Here is a 15,553-nt window from a genome sequence, read left to right on the forward strand (position 1 = left end):
AGTGGGTGGACCCAGGAAGCATGGATGGACCTGGGACTCACTGATGAACTGCAAGCGGGGAGGGGAGGAGCGAGTCCAGGCAGCCTCGTGGGTGATGGGGCTGCAGGGGCAGGGCTGCTGGGCCGGGACCCTGGACACCACAGCAGGTCCCCTCTGCTCCATCTCTCTGGGAAGGAAGGAACGCCTTGGAGTCTGCCACCATTCCAGTGTTGCTGCAGGCTGTGCAAGCGCCAGAAGATGGTGGAAGAGCAGCGGCAGTTGAAGGGCCCCCCAGCTGGGACACATTGTCCCAGAGAAGCCGTGAGCTCGCCGAGGCTGGCAAGGAGGCTGCTAAGAGGAGAAGCTCTGAGCGGGCTCCAGTGGGTGTAGGTGTTGGCCAACCTGCCTTCCTATTGGCAAGCCAGGACAATCTCCAGGGCAGGCATGTGACCACAAGCTTGGGGACCCACCCAGGGATGCCGGCAGAGCCACAGCAGTTTCTGGACTCCTGCCCAGGCATCTCAGAGGTCCTATGTGACCTCCACCGTGAAGTCCTTTGGTTCAGGTTGTGGCCTGGAGCTGAGGTTCCAAGTCAGGGTGGAAAGCACAGGGGAAAAACCCATGGGTCCCCTTGGACAGTGACTCCTGAAGACCTGCCCTGGGGACAATGGCAAGATGGCTGCTGCCTTAACACATCCACCCAGGATGGACAGCGGCCACTGGCCAATGAGCTGGTTTTCCCATGGGGACTGGGATCTGCATCAGCGTCCTCGGAGGAAAGCTGGTACTCTGCTCTGTCCTAGGGAGTGGCTGACTTGGACGGCTCCCTTGAGTCTCTAAGCTCCTGAAAACCAAGAGCCCAAACAGTAACTCGATCCCTGTGAGTGTGTCCTCCCTGGAAATGTATACTGGGGAGGCCCTGGGTATCAGTATCTGGTATTCTAGAAAGGCAGGGCAGAGGGCGCAGAACCTGGACGTCTGCCGGGGACAAGGCCTGGCAGGGCAGTGTGTACACCCATGACTGCCCACAGGCCACATCTGTGGGCCACAGGCCAGACCCCAAGATGCCAACATGAGCCACGGAGAGGCAGCCTCCACCCCAGAGCTGCAGCAGGTCTCCGCCGCGGGCTGGCTTCCTCTTACTCACAGTGAGAACATACCTCGTTTAGTCGACATGGGGCCACAGCGGTTAACGAGACCCACCGGCCCCTGCCTTCCAGAGCTCACTGTCCGGCCATTGGAGGGAGATGCAACCTTCACGCCAGCATCCCTGGCTCAGCACCGACTGGGGTTGAGCTGGGACAAGTTTAACAGAGGCACATCTGAAGCTCCCTCATTGGGAGGCAGAAGAATTTCTAAGAATACAGGGGATGGCTCGTTCAGTGAGTCAGGACCAAGCTTGTAGGAATCGGTAAAACAAAATAAGCACAAATAAGTCCAAAGCAAATGTACCCGAACCCTACCCAGGACGGATGGGACAAGGGGAGAAGCCAGCCAGCGGTGAGGCAGGGGTGGGGCTCATTCATTCATTCATTCACGCGAACGAGCCAGTCATACTGAGCACCCAGCCCCTGCCCTCACTGGGGCAGAGGAGCAGAGGCGAAGTTACAATGCATGAGAGTCGTCACAGGACAGCTGGCTGAGTCGGGGTGAAACGGGAAGGTTCCTAGAAGAAGCATCGCGTTTGGGTCTCGGATGAGCAGACATAGGCTACCATTAAGGAGAGCTAGGACATTAACCAATGAAGGGTGGTGGGGAGGGGACATGTCAGGTCCCGTGTGGCTCATCAGGCTGGAGGGACTCACCCACCCTTGACCTGCTCTCTCTTCCTCTCACTTTCAGCCCATGACACTGGTCTTGTGACCCTACAAGTTGCCTTCAACAACCAGATCATCTCCAACTCGGTGGTGTTTGAGTACAAAGCCCGGGCCCTGCCCACGCTCCCTTCCTCCCAGCACGACTGGCTGTCGTTGGACGGTAAGAACAGTGCTTGGCAGGCACCAAGGGAGAGGGATGCTGGGGGACTCTGTGCACAGTGTGTGAGAGAAGAGTAAGCACCCAGAAAGGGGCAGGAAGGGGTGCCAGTGTGAGCGAAGGAAGGCCGGCTAGGTCTCCACCACCAGGCTGAGTGCCGATGCTGTCCGCCGTTCGTGTGTGGACACTGGCTGACCCCACCCTCCCTCTGGGAGAGACTGAAAAGTATGTGAGTGTGGACCTGTGGCTGGCCCTCCTGCTGGGCTGTCTGGCCAAGCAAGCCCAGGGGAGCTAAGAGGTTCCTCTGGTGAAGGACCCCAAGCAGCAAGGTCCAAGCACCCACTGTAACCCTCCAGGGCTGTTTCCACGGCTTCCTAGAAGCAAAAAGCGTTCCCAGAGGCCATTGCCAAGCCCCATGCCTCTCGAGGAAGAGGCGGGGAGGCAGCTCAGCCCTGGGCTTCTTTTGGATTTGGAGGCTTGCTTCTGCCTTTTGGGGCTCACCAGCCAAACCTCCTGGAAGCCCTCAAATGCCCTCAGCTCCAGCTTCCTAGCTGATTCTACTTGTACCTCTGCCCTGTGCAGCCTCTGTGGCAAGCCCAGGTTTGTGACTGTGGCAGAGGGTAGAGTGTCGGGAGCCCCAGTGCCTTCAAGGGAGCGGCAGGACCCGGTGCTCGTGCAGAGGCAGGGGCTCTGAGAGCTGCCAGCCTTGTCCATGGGGGTCGGTGAGTGTTGGAGGTCCCCATTGGGGTACCAGGGGCTCTGCAGAGAAGAGCTGCCAAAGGCAGGTGGGGACGCCAGGGTCAGAGGCTGCGCTTTCCCACCCAGGCACATGCCAGGAGGCCCAGAGCTGACCAAGGCCTGGGGGCTGAGCCCAGTGCACTGGGGATGAGGTGGAGGGATGCCTGTTCGTGACCTCAGTATCAGGGCAGCCTGCAAATGTGGCAGTCCATGGGGTACCTTGCTGGAGACCATGTGGGCCTGGGATGTTGCAGTCTGGGCTAAGCTGAGCCTGGCCCCCCTGCAGGGAGGGGGTTCTCTAAGCAACACCCCCCACCCCGCACTCACAGCAGGCCTTTTGGGTCTCACCTCTCAGACTGTCGCTTGCTGTGGATTGCTGGAGTATTTCTGGGCTTGGGTACAAAGTTCATTTCCTGAATCACCCAGTGTGTAAACCTCAGCCTTATCCCAGCAGCTCCTGCCCCAGCCAAGAGAGGGTGCCAATAGCCGCCCTGGCTGGTGAACCCTCAGGAGATATTCCCTGGGCGGCTTTGGGTCAGCAGGCTCTGCACCCTGGCAGTGGCTGCCCTGGGGCACCGAGCTGCCCTTGGCAGCATCCCTGGCTGAGGCTGGAGCCAGTCAGAGCTGCAATGATGACCCGCAGGATGTAACAAAAAAGGACAGAGTGACCAGGGGCTCCTGTTTAGGAAATCCGGTTTCAGTTTTGCAGAACAAATGGGGAATGGAGTTGGGAACTCTGCAGAGCCCTGGCTCTCCCTGAGGGACCTGGCCAGCCTCACTAGGGTGAACCCAAGGTGCTGGGACCAGTGCAGGACCCTGCCTGGCAGATGGAGCCTTTTCAGAGAGCAAAGTCACAGCCAGGCAGTGCCCCCAGAGCTCAGAACATATCTGCAGGCCCCCGGGAAACCCAGAGAGCCAGCTGTACCCTGGAAGCTGTGGCACAGGAGGACACGCGATAGAGACCATGAGGAAGGGGAGTCACCCAACTACTTCACGACAGACACATCCTGGACCTTGACCATGCCAGGCCCCTCAGGATGGACCTGTTGCTAAGCTGGGCACCTGCTCCCTAGCTGCCCTCTCCCCATAGAATTTTGAGCTCTGAACTCTGTGGGCCTCCAAGTTGAAGTAAGACCCCTGCCCTGCAGGATACACAGGAGGTGACAGGAGTTGGGGTGGTGAAGGCGTCAAGCCCTGGGTGGCCAGGGCACAGCTAGGGGAACAGCTCAGAGCACCCTGCTGAACCAGAGGGGGCCAGCCCGGCATACACCGCGGCCCCAGATGCCCCGAAGGACGCTTTCCTTAGGTCTGGGCCAGTTGTCCTTTCAAGGAATGGGAGGGGAAGGGAGGCGGGGGTAGAGGAACTGCCTGACCCTACCTGACTGGGGAGAAGTCCGGCGTCCCTGGCTATTCTTTTTCCCCTAAATGAGTACAAGGCACTCACCCACCCCAGGGCCCAGCCTTCCCAGCCTTTCACCAGCTGGATAAATACTAAGTGGGGAAGGGGAAGCAGCGCCGCAGCCGCAGCGCAAAGGGGGCCGCGGGAACAGCTGGCCAGGAAGGAGCGCGGGGGTCCAGGGCCTCTGGCCAGCCACGGGGCCTGGCCGTGAACTTTGCGTCCGGGCCGATGCTGCAGTGGCGGGGCGGTGGTGAGCCTTCGGTTTCCCCCTGTCCCTGCCGTCTCCTCCCCTAGGTCTCCGCAGTTTCTGCGCTCAGCCCCTCCTGCCCCCGCGGGAGCTGGGCGGATTGCCCTCCGCGCTGGCCCCATTGTCCCTCCGCGCTGGCCGGGCCGTGGAGACGAATGCGCTGCGGCGAGGGGAGGAGGGTTGGGGAAGGAGTGGGCGCCCGGGGACTGCAGCGCGGAGCAAACTGGGGCACGGCTACTGGCGACGCGCGTGCACACACCGTCGCCCACGCGCGCGCAGCCGCAATGCGGCCGCCCTTCGCGGAAAGGCTGGAGGCGCCGCGCCCTGCGGGGTCCGGGGCGCCCGCGGGGACTGCGAGGACCGCGGAGCCGTGAAGGCCCGAGCCCGGCCGCCCGCCTCCCAGTGCGCCGCAGGGTGCGGCGGGGACCGCGGGCCTTCGGTCCCGGGCGGCGAGCCCTGGCTCTCTCCTTCCGTGGCCTCCGCGGCGTGTGGGGAGCACCCTTTGTCCTTTGTGCCCTCCGCCATGCCTGAGGGGGGAAACGTTTGGGGAAGAGAATGTCTGTTCTCGTTTGATCTAAAACATGGATTCGTTTGTCTGGCTAAAGGCCGGGTGGGGGGCGTCCGGGGCGCAGCGAACTCGAGCGCGCGCGCGCGCACAACAGCAGCAGCTGCAGCAGCGGTGTTTGTCCCGGCAGCCCAGCCTTCGTCCCCTCGGCGTGGCTTGTTTGCGCAGCCCTGCCCTGGGGAGGGCGATCGTCCCCAAGTTGGGCCCGCGGGGCAGGGACCCGACGTCCCCAAATCTCAGCTGGCGCGCAGCCATCCTGGGAGAGACCGGGAGTGGAAATGGGGGAAGGTGGGAAGAGGAACTGCAGCCTTCTGGATCCCGGAGCTGCAGCGCGCCCCTCCAAACCTAGGAGTCTTTCCCTCCCTTCCCCTGCGCCCCACTGTGTGCTCCAGGGGCAGAGGCCCCGTCTGCCAGACCCCCATCACCGAGCCCAGGGCCGGCACGTGGTGCGGGGACAGGGCTGCAGCACAATTTGTGATATGAATGCAGGCACTCGTGAATGAGCGAGTACAGGCGGGGCTGTCAAAAGAGCTGAATCCAGCTAGTGGTAAGGAAGGCTTCAAGGGGGAAGCGACCCCCTGGTCAGACCTGAAGCCTGAGCGACATTAGCCCAGACAGAGGGATAATCAAGAGTGCAGGAGAGGGAAAGGGCGGCTGCCTTTAGCCCAGGGTCTTTGGGAACTGCCGTTTTCACCATTTTCTCCTCCACCTGCAAAGAACGGGATTCAGAACAAATTTCCTGTGGCCTGACCTGACCCCGGGCCATTTGCACAGGATCCCAGGGTGGTCTGAGCGGACCAGCTCTTCATATAGAGATGCCAGGGGGACCTTTTCCAGGATAGAGATAGGCAGGCAATGGAGCATACCCTGGAGGGTCTCTGGGAAATGTCACTTATGCCTGTGATAGGTGCTGGGGATACAACAGTCAGGGTTGTGCTGATCGTCAAGAGGAGGTGCTGTCTGTGTAGACTTGTCTCGCCTGTGCCTGTGTTTGCAAAGGGAATAAACCAGGCAGTTCAACACTGCAGCCCTAGAGCTGAGGGGGTGGGGCTGGCCCTCTTCTGGCCAAGGACACTGGGACACCTTTAGGTGACTGGAGTCCCTAAAAGAGAAGGTGAGCAGAACTTTTGTGTGCCTGACTCTTTCTTGTCTAACAGCATCTGATTCTCCCCAAGGCCAGGCTGAGAAGATTTAGGTCCCCTGTCCCCACCCCCACCGCTGGCCCTTCTTGGAACCCCACTAAGCTGCTTATACTTAGGTTCTATTTTCAATGCTTCTCCGGCAACTGAGCCTCCTGCCTGGGTGAGAGGATTGGAGTGAGACTTGGGTGCAGCTCTCCAGGGCTTGACTGGCCTCCTGGGCTCCTCTAGTCTCCCAGGCAAGGACCCTGTCATCTCAGGCAGAGTGGGGAGCATGGACTAGGAGCTCAGACTTTATTATCCAGGTGCCTGCTTCCTGGGCAAGACTCAGTATAAGGTGGGCGACCTCAGGCAGTTGCCCCTGCAGCTCACCAGGGACAGAGGGGGTTATCCTGTGACTTCTGGGGCAGCCTGGCTCTGGGGTAGGTGTCTGGGAAGACTGAGAGCCTCACTCCTGTCTAAGGAAGTGGACGGAAGGAAAGGCCTCTTGGTTTGGCCTTCTGATCCAACCAAGCTCTCTGTGCTAACAGATGGAAGTTTTGTCTCTGGGGCGGCCCCCAGCTCTGCCCCCGCTTCTGAGCTGCCACTTTGCATGTGAGAGGGCCTGTCCCTGGCATGTGGCTGTGGTCCTGCTGGCCTTTCCTTGTGGGCTGATTCTAGCACCAGCCTGTACCTACCAGAGCTGGAGACCACACACTGCCCCAGAGTCCAGGGAAACATTCCAGGGACAGTGGGAGAGGCCATTCCAGCTGGGACACTGGCCCCTAGGAGGCCTCGGGGTGCCTCTTTCTCCCGTGGGGACACTCCAGGGCTTTCTGATGAGTGTGCCTGGGCTGGCCCCTCCTCAGCTGGCTCCCTCCCTCAGATCCACCCAGGCCCCTCCCAGTAACCCTCAGCTGGCCCATGAACTCATCACACGACATGGGATGCTGTAGAACGCACACAGGGCCAAGCAGAAACTGGGGACACATCCCAAAGGCATCACTTGTTCCAGATGACAGAAGACGGAGAGGCAAAAATTATTTCCTTGCTAAATAATGTAAAACACTACTGCTTTACTAAAAGCGATATGGTTTGCATCATGAAGCAGAATACAAAATTCACAAGAATTTTTCAGATAAGACAGCATGGGTGAATGGTCTTGACTTCAAAGAGCTGCTTTGAATTACACCCATAGTGAAGGACCGGGAGCCTCCGCTTAACCTCTCCTGCCTCCAGGAGCTCTTTGGGGGCACCCAAAGGAAGAAGAGGCCCCCGCTGAGAGCTTTCTGGCATTCACCTGAAGTGCGGACGGGTGGCGACACAGCTGGTTAGTTCATGGGCCTCTGGGAACTTCTGTGCGTAGCAGTGACAGGTGGCAGAAGCAGCTGGCCTGACCTGGTCTTGCACTCGGGACCTGAAGCTGAGTGGCAGGAGTCATGTCCTCTCTGAGCTAAGCCAATGCCGTGCTCTAAAGCACAGGGTCCTCCTCATAACCCGTCTCTCACTCTGCTCTCTCTGGTGTCTGCATCATTACACACTGTGGTGGGCATGTGTCCCCTTGGGTCCATGTGCTCCCTGGACATGCTTTCATCAGCACCACGGCAGGTGGGAGTTGCATCAGCAGCCAGTTTGGGAAGCATCTTAGCCATTGGGTCTCCCAAGGAGCCAGCTGTGCTCCTAAGCCAGGACCAAGGGGCCTGGTCCTCAGATCCTCCTGGGACAGTGACTTCCTGCCATTTGCATCTGGGGCCACACCAAGCAGACCTGGGCGGCACTATTCTGTGTGGCAAGGAGTGGGTCACCTTGGAGCTGGGCCTTGCTGGGCCTCACCAGGCCTCCTTGGCACAGTGACAGATGGCACCCTGCAGAGAAATGGCCCTTAGGAGGAAGCTCACCTCTCAGCAAAGGCTGAGGGGCAGCCTTTGCCACCCCGTCCTGGCTATGGGGACAGGAAGCAAAATTGAGTCTGTGGAGGAAGCCCCAGGACTCGGGCAGATGGAGGCTCCTCTCCCAGGGTTGGCTTCCCAGCCACCTGCGGGCCAGGTGGCTCCTTCCAGAGCATGCGTGAAGGTGGCGGCTCAGACCACTCCAGGGGTCAAGATCAGCCAGCTTTTTTTTGTGTCTGCCAGACAAATGCTCACATCTGGATGGCTTCACACAGAGATGTGCTCTCATAGCTGTGGAGACTGGAAGCCTGAGCCCAAGGTCCCAGAGAGCCGTGCCCCCTCTGGAGGTGCTAGGGAGGGACCCTCTCCGGCCACGTGCAGCTCTGGTGGCTGCTGATAATCGTTGTGGATCCATGGCTCGTGGCAGCGGAAGTCCAGTGTCTGCCTCCACTGTCCCCTCTCTGTGTGTGTCTGTGTCCCTACTTTCTGTTCTTAGAAGGACACCAGTCATTGGATGAAGGCCAACCCCATCCAGTGTGAACCCGTCTTAATGAATTACTAACTACATTTGTAATTTACTAATTACAAAGACTCTATTTCCAACCAAAGTCCCTTTCTGAGGTTCCCTGTAGACATGGTCATTTGAGGAGCACTGTTCAATACAGGAATCCATCTCTTGAGGGCTTCTCCCCAGGGCATGGTCCTGGGTGTGATCCTGGCCGTCAGGCCTCACGGAACACAAAACTGACCCCCAGAAAACACCAGAAGCCTCCTGAGGGTTTGTTGTGCACAGGGTCCTGCCCCGGGTGTCGTGAGAGGTGCTGTGAAGGGCAGCACAGCTTGGGCTCTGGGCGCTGGCTCTGCGATGGATCAGGGAGTTCGCTGGCCCCATCCTGCAATCACAGGTATTGTGGATTTTTTGTTTGTTTGTTTCTTTGTTTGAGACGCAGTCTTGCTCTGTTGCCAAGCTGGAGTGCAGTGGTGCTATCTCGGCTCACTGCAATTTCTGCCTCCTGGGTTCAAGTGATTCCCCTGCCTCAGCCTCCTGAGTAGCTGGGACCACAGTCGTGTGCCACCACGCTGGCTAATTTTTTGTATTTTAGTAGAGACGGGGTTTCACCATGTGGCCAGGATGGTCTCAATCTGACCTCGTGATCTGCCTGCCTTGGCCTCCCAAAGTGCTGGGATTACAGGTGTGGGGCAGCCTGGTGGCATGTTTTAAGGAGTGTCACAGGAAGCGCAGTTCCATTTAGTGTTTATTGAGCATTTACTCTAGACACAGCAATATGTATTTGAGGAAGGATTCGGATATGGGAAAGATCAGTTTCTGGCCGGGAGGAGCTTCCTGAAGGATGCCCTCCTGTTGGCATGCTCAGGGACGGCCGTAGGGCAGCAGGACAGGGCAGCCTCCACAGGCGCCTCCATGAACACACTGACCAATTTGGCTCCTGCCAAGGCCACAGCACATCCCTGTGGCCCCCACGGCCTGACTGTCTTCATTCGACTTGAGGACTCCCAGCCTCTGTGGCCCCATTGACGGCCCCTTCCCCACGCGAAGCTCTGGCTCTGGGCTGTGCGATTCTGCCCTTCCCTCCAACTCCTCTGCTTGCTCCTTCTCAGTCTCCAAGCTTCTCCTGCCAAAATGCTCTGTCATGTCCAGATGGCCTGATCTCTCCTGACTACTCTCTCCTCCCCCTGCCCACACTTCCCGAGGGCTTATTCCCAGCCAGGGCTCCCTCTCCCACCTACCGGAGTGCAGGGATGGCTGCCCCACTGTTTCTCTTGGACCGAGGCCATCCATCTAACGGCCTACAGGGCAGCTTGACCCAGGTTTCTCTTGGGCAAGCCAGTATGTCCCAGACAGGACAAATGACCGTTCTTTCTGTTTTCCCCAATCTACCTCTCTGATGACATTCCTGGCCCCTGTGGATAATCTCACCCAAAAACCCAGGAGTGACCTCCTGCCCACTCCCTCCCCCACATCCCAGCACCAGCCTAGCATGTTTCTCTCCTTCATTTCTTTCACATTCTTTACTTCTCACCATCCTCTCTGCCACCACCTTAATTCAGCCCAGATTAATCAAGCATCCGTGTCCTAACCAGCCTTCCCGCCTCCTTCCACCCGGGCTGCCTAGTAAATGTGGACTCTGTATCTGCTGGGTGCCAGGCACAGTTGTGGGCTCTGGGAAATCCTTATTCTCCTGCAGTTGATATTCTAGTGGAGGAGAAAGACAGCAAACAAGTTGCAAAGGAAACTCGGATGGTGAGGCGTGCTGGACGGGGAACTTCGCCTGTGTGGTCTGGGAGAGGGTACCAGGTGATTGCTTTATAGGCTGGGGGATGTCAGAGGGCGCCTGTATGAGAAGGTGATATCGAAGCTGGGCATGAATGATAGGCAGGGGCCAGCCACAGGAAGACCATGGGGAGAATATTGCAAGGGAACATTGCAAGGGAATCAGGAGCAACGCCCCCAGGGAGAGGGCAAGCCTGGCACGTTGGGGGAGCTGAAGAGTACACGGTGGCCAGGATAGAGGAAGGGGAAGTGGAGGGGTTGGGGAAATGGGAGAAGGTCGGGGGGCCGGCAGAGGCCACATGGGACACAGCACGCAAAGCAGGAGGCTGGGCTTTTATCCTGAGGTCAGTGGGGAGCCGTGGGTGGTGAGTTGCCAAACTCAGGTGTATGTTTTCAGGAACACCACAGCTGCCATGTGGAGAGTGAATTGTGCGTCCACCACACAGAGACTATTCCAGGGGCCCTGTGTCCGTTTGGGCAGGAGGCGATTGTGGCTCTGACCAGGTTGGGTTTGGGGATGCTTGGAGGTGAAGTCAAGCATTCTGCTGATGATTCGAATATGAAGAATGAGAGAGGACGATGAGTGATAACACCTAGATTTGGGGCTCCAACCACTGCAGGGACAGAAAACCATTTCCTGAGATGGAGAAATTTGAAGAAGAAGCAGGCCCCGGGCGATAGGGGAATCTAGTGTTCTGTTTTGGTCACATGACAGCCGACACCCTCATTAGAGATGCCGAGTTCACAGTGGGGTCTGAAAGTCTGGAGGCCAGTGAGAGATCCAGAATGGAGATGACGTGTAGGAGTCCTCCGCGTGCACATGACATTTAGTGCCCTGGGTGTGAGCGCGAAGGCTCCGTGAAAGAGCGCAGATGATGCGGGGGGAGAAGCTGCAGGATCAAGCACAGCCTCCCCTGGTGTGTGGACGCCATGCAGACGAGGAGCCGGCCAAGGGGGTGAGGAGGACAGCCGGCACGACAGAGGGAAGACCCACAGAGGCTAAGAAAGGAAGGCGTTTCAAAGAAGGATGGGGGTAGGCCGGTCGGATGCCAGGCAGGGAGCTGGGTCAGAGCCACCAAGCAGGGGGAGGTGGGCAGGAAGGTCCCAAAGCAAGAGGGAGCTCCTCAGATTTGCAGAACTCAGAGAAGTGGCTGGAAAATCCAGGGGAGACAGCACCATGCAGGTCTCAGAGCTCAGAGCCACAGCCTTCTGCAGTCTGGGACCAGATGAGAAATGGCAAGAGCTTCTCCGATCCTGGCCCAGGAGATTGCATGCCTCCCACTGCCCCATCCACTCCCTGTTCAGCAGAAGGCAAGGCCCCGCCCCCTGCTTTTCCCACCCTGCACCTCTGGTGTTGGCTGAACAACCTTTTGATAGGTCCACAGCCCCTGTCCCTGGGCTCGTGGAAATGTCCCACATCTGCTCTGAGTCCCAGAGACAGATTCCCTCTTCATGTCTCCCTGCTGGGAGCTCCAGATGAGCCCCAAAGCAGGAACAAACTGTGATTCACCCCCAAACACCATATTGACATCAGACCTGGCGGAGACCGCTCTCGGGCCCCGACCACTGGTTGTTGCTGGGTGCAGGAATCACGCAGATTGGCCGGAAGCCTGCCTGGCAGGCCTGCTCTGGCAGTTACACCCCAGCTCCTAAATCAATTACGTCAGACTCTCATTATTCTTTTTTTTTTGAGACAGAGTCTTGCTCTGTTGCCCAGGCTAGAGTGTAGTGGCTCCATCTCAGCTCACTGCAGCTTCCGCCTACTGGGGTCAAGTGATTCTCTTGCCACAGCCTCCCAGATAGTTGGGATTACAGGTGTGCACCACCACACCCAGCTAATGTTTGTATTTTTAGTAGAGAGGGGCTTTCACCATGTTGGCCAGGCTGGTCTCTAACTCCTGACCCCAGGTGATCCACCCTCCTTGGCCTCCCAAAGTGCTGGGATTACAGGTGTGAGCCACCGCGCCCGGCCTGACTCCCATTATTCTACCACAGCATTCCAGTGTGGCTCAGCTATTCCCCTAAAAGCATAGCCTTGAAGAAAGCCCTCTTGGCAAAACTGGGCCCCTAGACAGACCAGTCAGGGGATCTGGCTTGTCCAGGTCAGCACTGGGCTGACATCTTTAACCTTTCCTGGGATTGGGCTCCCGGAATCCATCTCATTAGAAACCAATGGAGGTGCCAGTCTGTGTATGCAGCTGCTGGGAGAAGTGGGCCTGAGACTCAGAACACCCACCATGGGGAAGAGAAGACACAAGTGCAGGTTGGGGCCTAGTGCAGCCTCTGGGGGGGATGCAAGTTCCCAGTGGTCCTGAGCAAGATGCAAGGACACCCTTCCCATCCAGTCCAATGCTCAGCCTCTAACTGGGGCCAAGAACAAGGCTCTGTCCTTCCAAAAGCTCCTAAAAATACATGTATCTCTGATCCCTTCTGAGCACCCAGCAACCTTGTCTCCAACATCTGTGACACCAGGAAATTCAAAATAGTCTTTGATAGGCTGAAGACTGGCTCCCTCCCCGGCAGTCATCTGCTGAGACTTTGCACCTGTTGTGAAATCAGAGTCCTTTGTTAGGGAAAAACTGGTGAGAGGCAGGTATGTGTCATATGGCCCATACATCATGAATAACAGGAGACTTTTTTAAAAATCAGACCAGCTGCGATGGCTCACACCTGTAATCCTTGGGAGGCCAAGGTGGGTAAATCACCTGAGGTCAGGAGTTTAAGACCAGCATGGCCAAAATGGTGAAACCCCATCTCTACCAAAAATATAAAAATTAGCCAGGTATGGTGGCACATGCCTTTAATCCCAGCTGCTTGGGAGGCTGAGGCAGGAGACTCACTTGAACCTGGGAGGTGGAGGTTGCAGTGAGCAAGACCGTGCCATTGCACTCCAGCCTGGGTGACAAGAACAAAACTCCTTCTTTAAAAGAAAATAAATAAATAAAATAAGTGGTAGGCAGGGCCTCGTGGCCACACCTATAATCACAGCACTTTGGGAATCGGAGGCAGGAGGATCACTTGAGGTCAGGAGTTCAAGATCTGCCTGGGCAACAGGGTGAAACCCTGTCTCAAAAAAAAAATACAAAAATTAACCAGGGGTGGTGGCACCGGTGGTCCCAGCTACTGGGGAGGTTGAGGCGGGAGGTTCACTTGAGCCCTGGAGGTTGAGGCTGCAGTGAGCTGAGATCATGCCACTGCATTCTAGCCTGAGTGACGGAGCGAGACCATCTCAAAAACAATCAATGGCAGAGGGAAAACAGTTGATACACCAGAAAAACTGAGGATGTTCAGGAGCTGGAACTTGTCCCATAGTCCAATCTCCTCATTCTTCTGGAAGGAACCTGGGCCCCAGGTTGAGCAGCTGCTGGCCCCAAGCCATCGCGGAATCGGGATGGAAGTCACCTCCTGACTCCTTCTTCTGCATGCTCTCCTACCTCTGTCTGCCTCTCCTTCTCCATCCCATGGCCAAATTCACCTGTGCTCCAGAAGCTAGGACACAAAGGCGGATATGAAATGAGCCGACCAGCGCAGTGGCTCATACCTCGAATCCCAGCACTTTGGAAGACCGAGGCGGGTAGATCACTGAGATCAGGAGTTCGAGACCAGCCTGGCCAACATGGTGAAACCTCGTCTCTACTAGAAATACAAAAAAGTAGCCGAGCATGGTGGCAAGTGCCTGTAATCCCAGCTACTTGGGAGGCTGAGAAAGGAGAATCACTTGAACCTGGGAGGCAGAGGTTGCAGTGAGTCAAGATCACACCATTGCACTCCAGCCTGGGCAACAAGAGCAAAATTCCATCTCAAAAAAAAGAAGAGAAAAGAAAAGAACCGGCTGGGAACACGGGGCAGCTTCTGTGTGGTGGGTTGTGGTTTTTTGGAAGATCAAGGTCTGCCTCTGGTGTCCCTGTGGAATGGGAAGACACTCTCCCGGCATTCACACCAGCAGGAGAGAGGGAGCTGTGACCAGGCTCTTGCTCGCTGCTCCTTGCCCCTCATGCGGAAGGACCAGTTCTGGCATCAGCAGATCGGGAAGTACCCAGTGGAGGCCTCTGAGTGTCTTCTCTCCTGCCAAATCCTGAGATGTGCTGGCATGCAGGCGGGGACTCTGCCCCAGCCCCGCACCCCTTCTGGTGGTGTTGAGAAGAGCTGGTGACATCTTGTGTCACTTCAGTGGCACCAAGCTTCATTGACTGGTCTTGAGACACGTGGCAGACCTCTGAGCCACGATGACTTGATTCTTTCAGCAAAAACCTCCTGGCACGCGCTGCTACCAGGAGGGACAGCAGCTGACATCTACACACTCACCACCTGCCGGGCCCTGGCCATGAAGTACTGACGTGTACCCAGGTGTACTGACTCACTGAGACTTCCCGGACACCTGCGAGGCTCCTGTTGTGCAGATGAGGATGCTCAGACACTAGCAAGTGGGTGGCGCAGAGAGAGTCACACACGGCGGTGTGACCCCATCGTCCGCTCTTGCTCTCCATGCCATGCGACACTTCCTCAGCCTCTTCCTGTTGCATCTGCATTACTTTGGAGCTGCCCCCCAGGGCTGGAGCCCATCCTCCTCCTCAGTTATTCACGACAGCTGTCAGTGGCGTCGTTCCTGTGAGGTGCCAGGCACTGTGTCAAGTGCTGAGGACCAGAAGAAATGAAGGAGGACAGGCGAGGACCTGAAGTCAAGGAGCTTCCCATCCAGTGGAGGAAACATCAGAGCTGACCGCCTGCTTTTGCACCAACAAGCATCTGGGGACCTTATAGTGGAGGAGGTTGACTTCTCAGGGAGGTCTGGGAGGGATTTCTTGAAGAAATGACCTCCGAACCAAATCTGAAGGATGACCACAAGTTAAGTCCATGGAGAGAGAAGGCAAACGGTTCAGGCCACAGGAACAGCAGGCACAGCAGCTCTGCGGTGGGAGGGAGCTGTGAAGGCCAGTGAGGCAGGGGGGCAGGCAGCGGATCAGGCCAGAGGGGCTGGAGCGACCCTCGAAGCCGGGGCTGTGTGCACCAGGCTTTATCCCCAAGGAGAGGGAAGCCACTGGGACTTTAAGAGGCAGGGACGTGACCAAGGTGGCTTCTCAGGAAATGCACACGGCTGCCATGTGGAGAGCAGACTGAAGGAGGTTCAGAGAGGGTGAAAGGAGACCAGGAAGTCATCCCGGCTAGACACGATGGGAACTTGGCAGTTCTGGGGGCACAGGGACAGTGTGAGAGCTATCTAGGAATGGCATCTGCAGGTCTTGTGGGTGGTTTCACTATGGAGGCTCCATGTCATTCACCTTGGAAGAGGACCGGTCAGGAGCTGGGCTGAGTTTAGGGAACTTTTGGGACATCTGTGTGAAAAGTCAATG

General features: G+C 57.4%; 1 protein-coding gene across 21 annotated transcripts in view; it reads left to right on the forward strand.

The window, feature by feature from the left end:
* The window catches only part of CAMTA1 (calmodulin binding transcription activator 1), a 963,406-nt gene that overhangs the window by 872,353 nt on the left and 75,500 nt on the right, over positions 1-15,553 (forward strand). For all 21 annotated transcript variants that reach the window (XM_017498373.1, XM_037727793.1, XM_017498371.2 and 18 more), the window contains one exon: positions 1,822-1,956. In XM_017498373.1, the coding sequence (XP_017353862.1) occupies positions 1,822-1,956 (135 nt within the window). The remainder of the gene's footprint in view (positions 1-1,821; positions 1,957-15,553) is intronic.

The sequence above is a fragment of the Cebus imitator genome, unplaced genomic scaffold (assembly GCF_001604975.1).
Source record: "Cebus imitator isolate Cc_AM_T3 unplaced genomic scaffold, Cebus_imitator-1.0 Scaffold240, whole genome shotgun sequence".
Classification (NCBI taxonomy): domain Eukaryota; kingdom Metazoa; phylum Chordata; class Mammalia; order Primates; family Cebidae; genus Cebus; species Cebus imitator.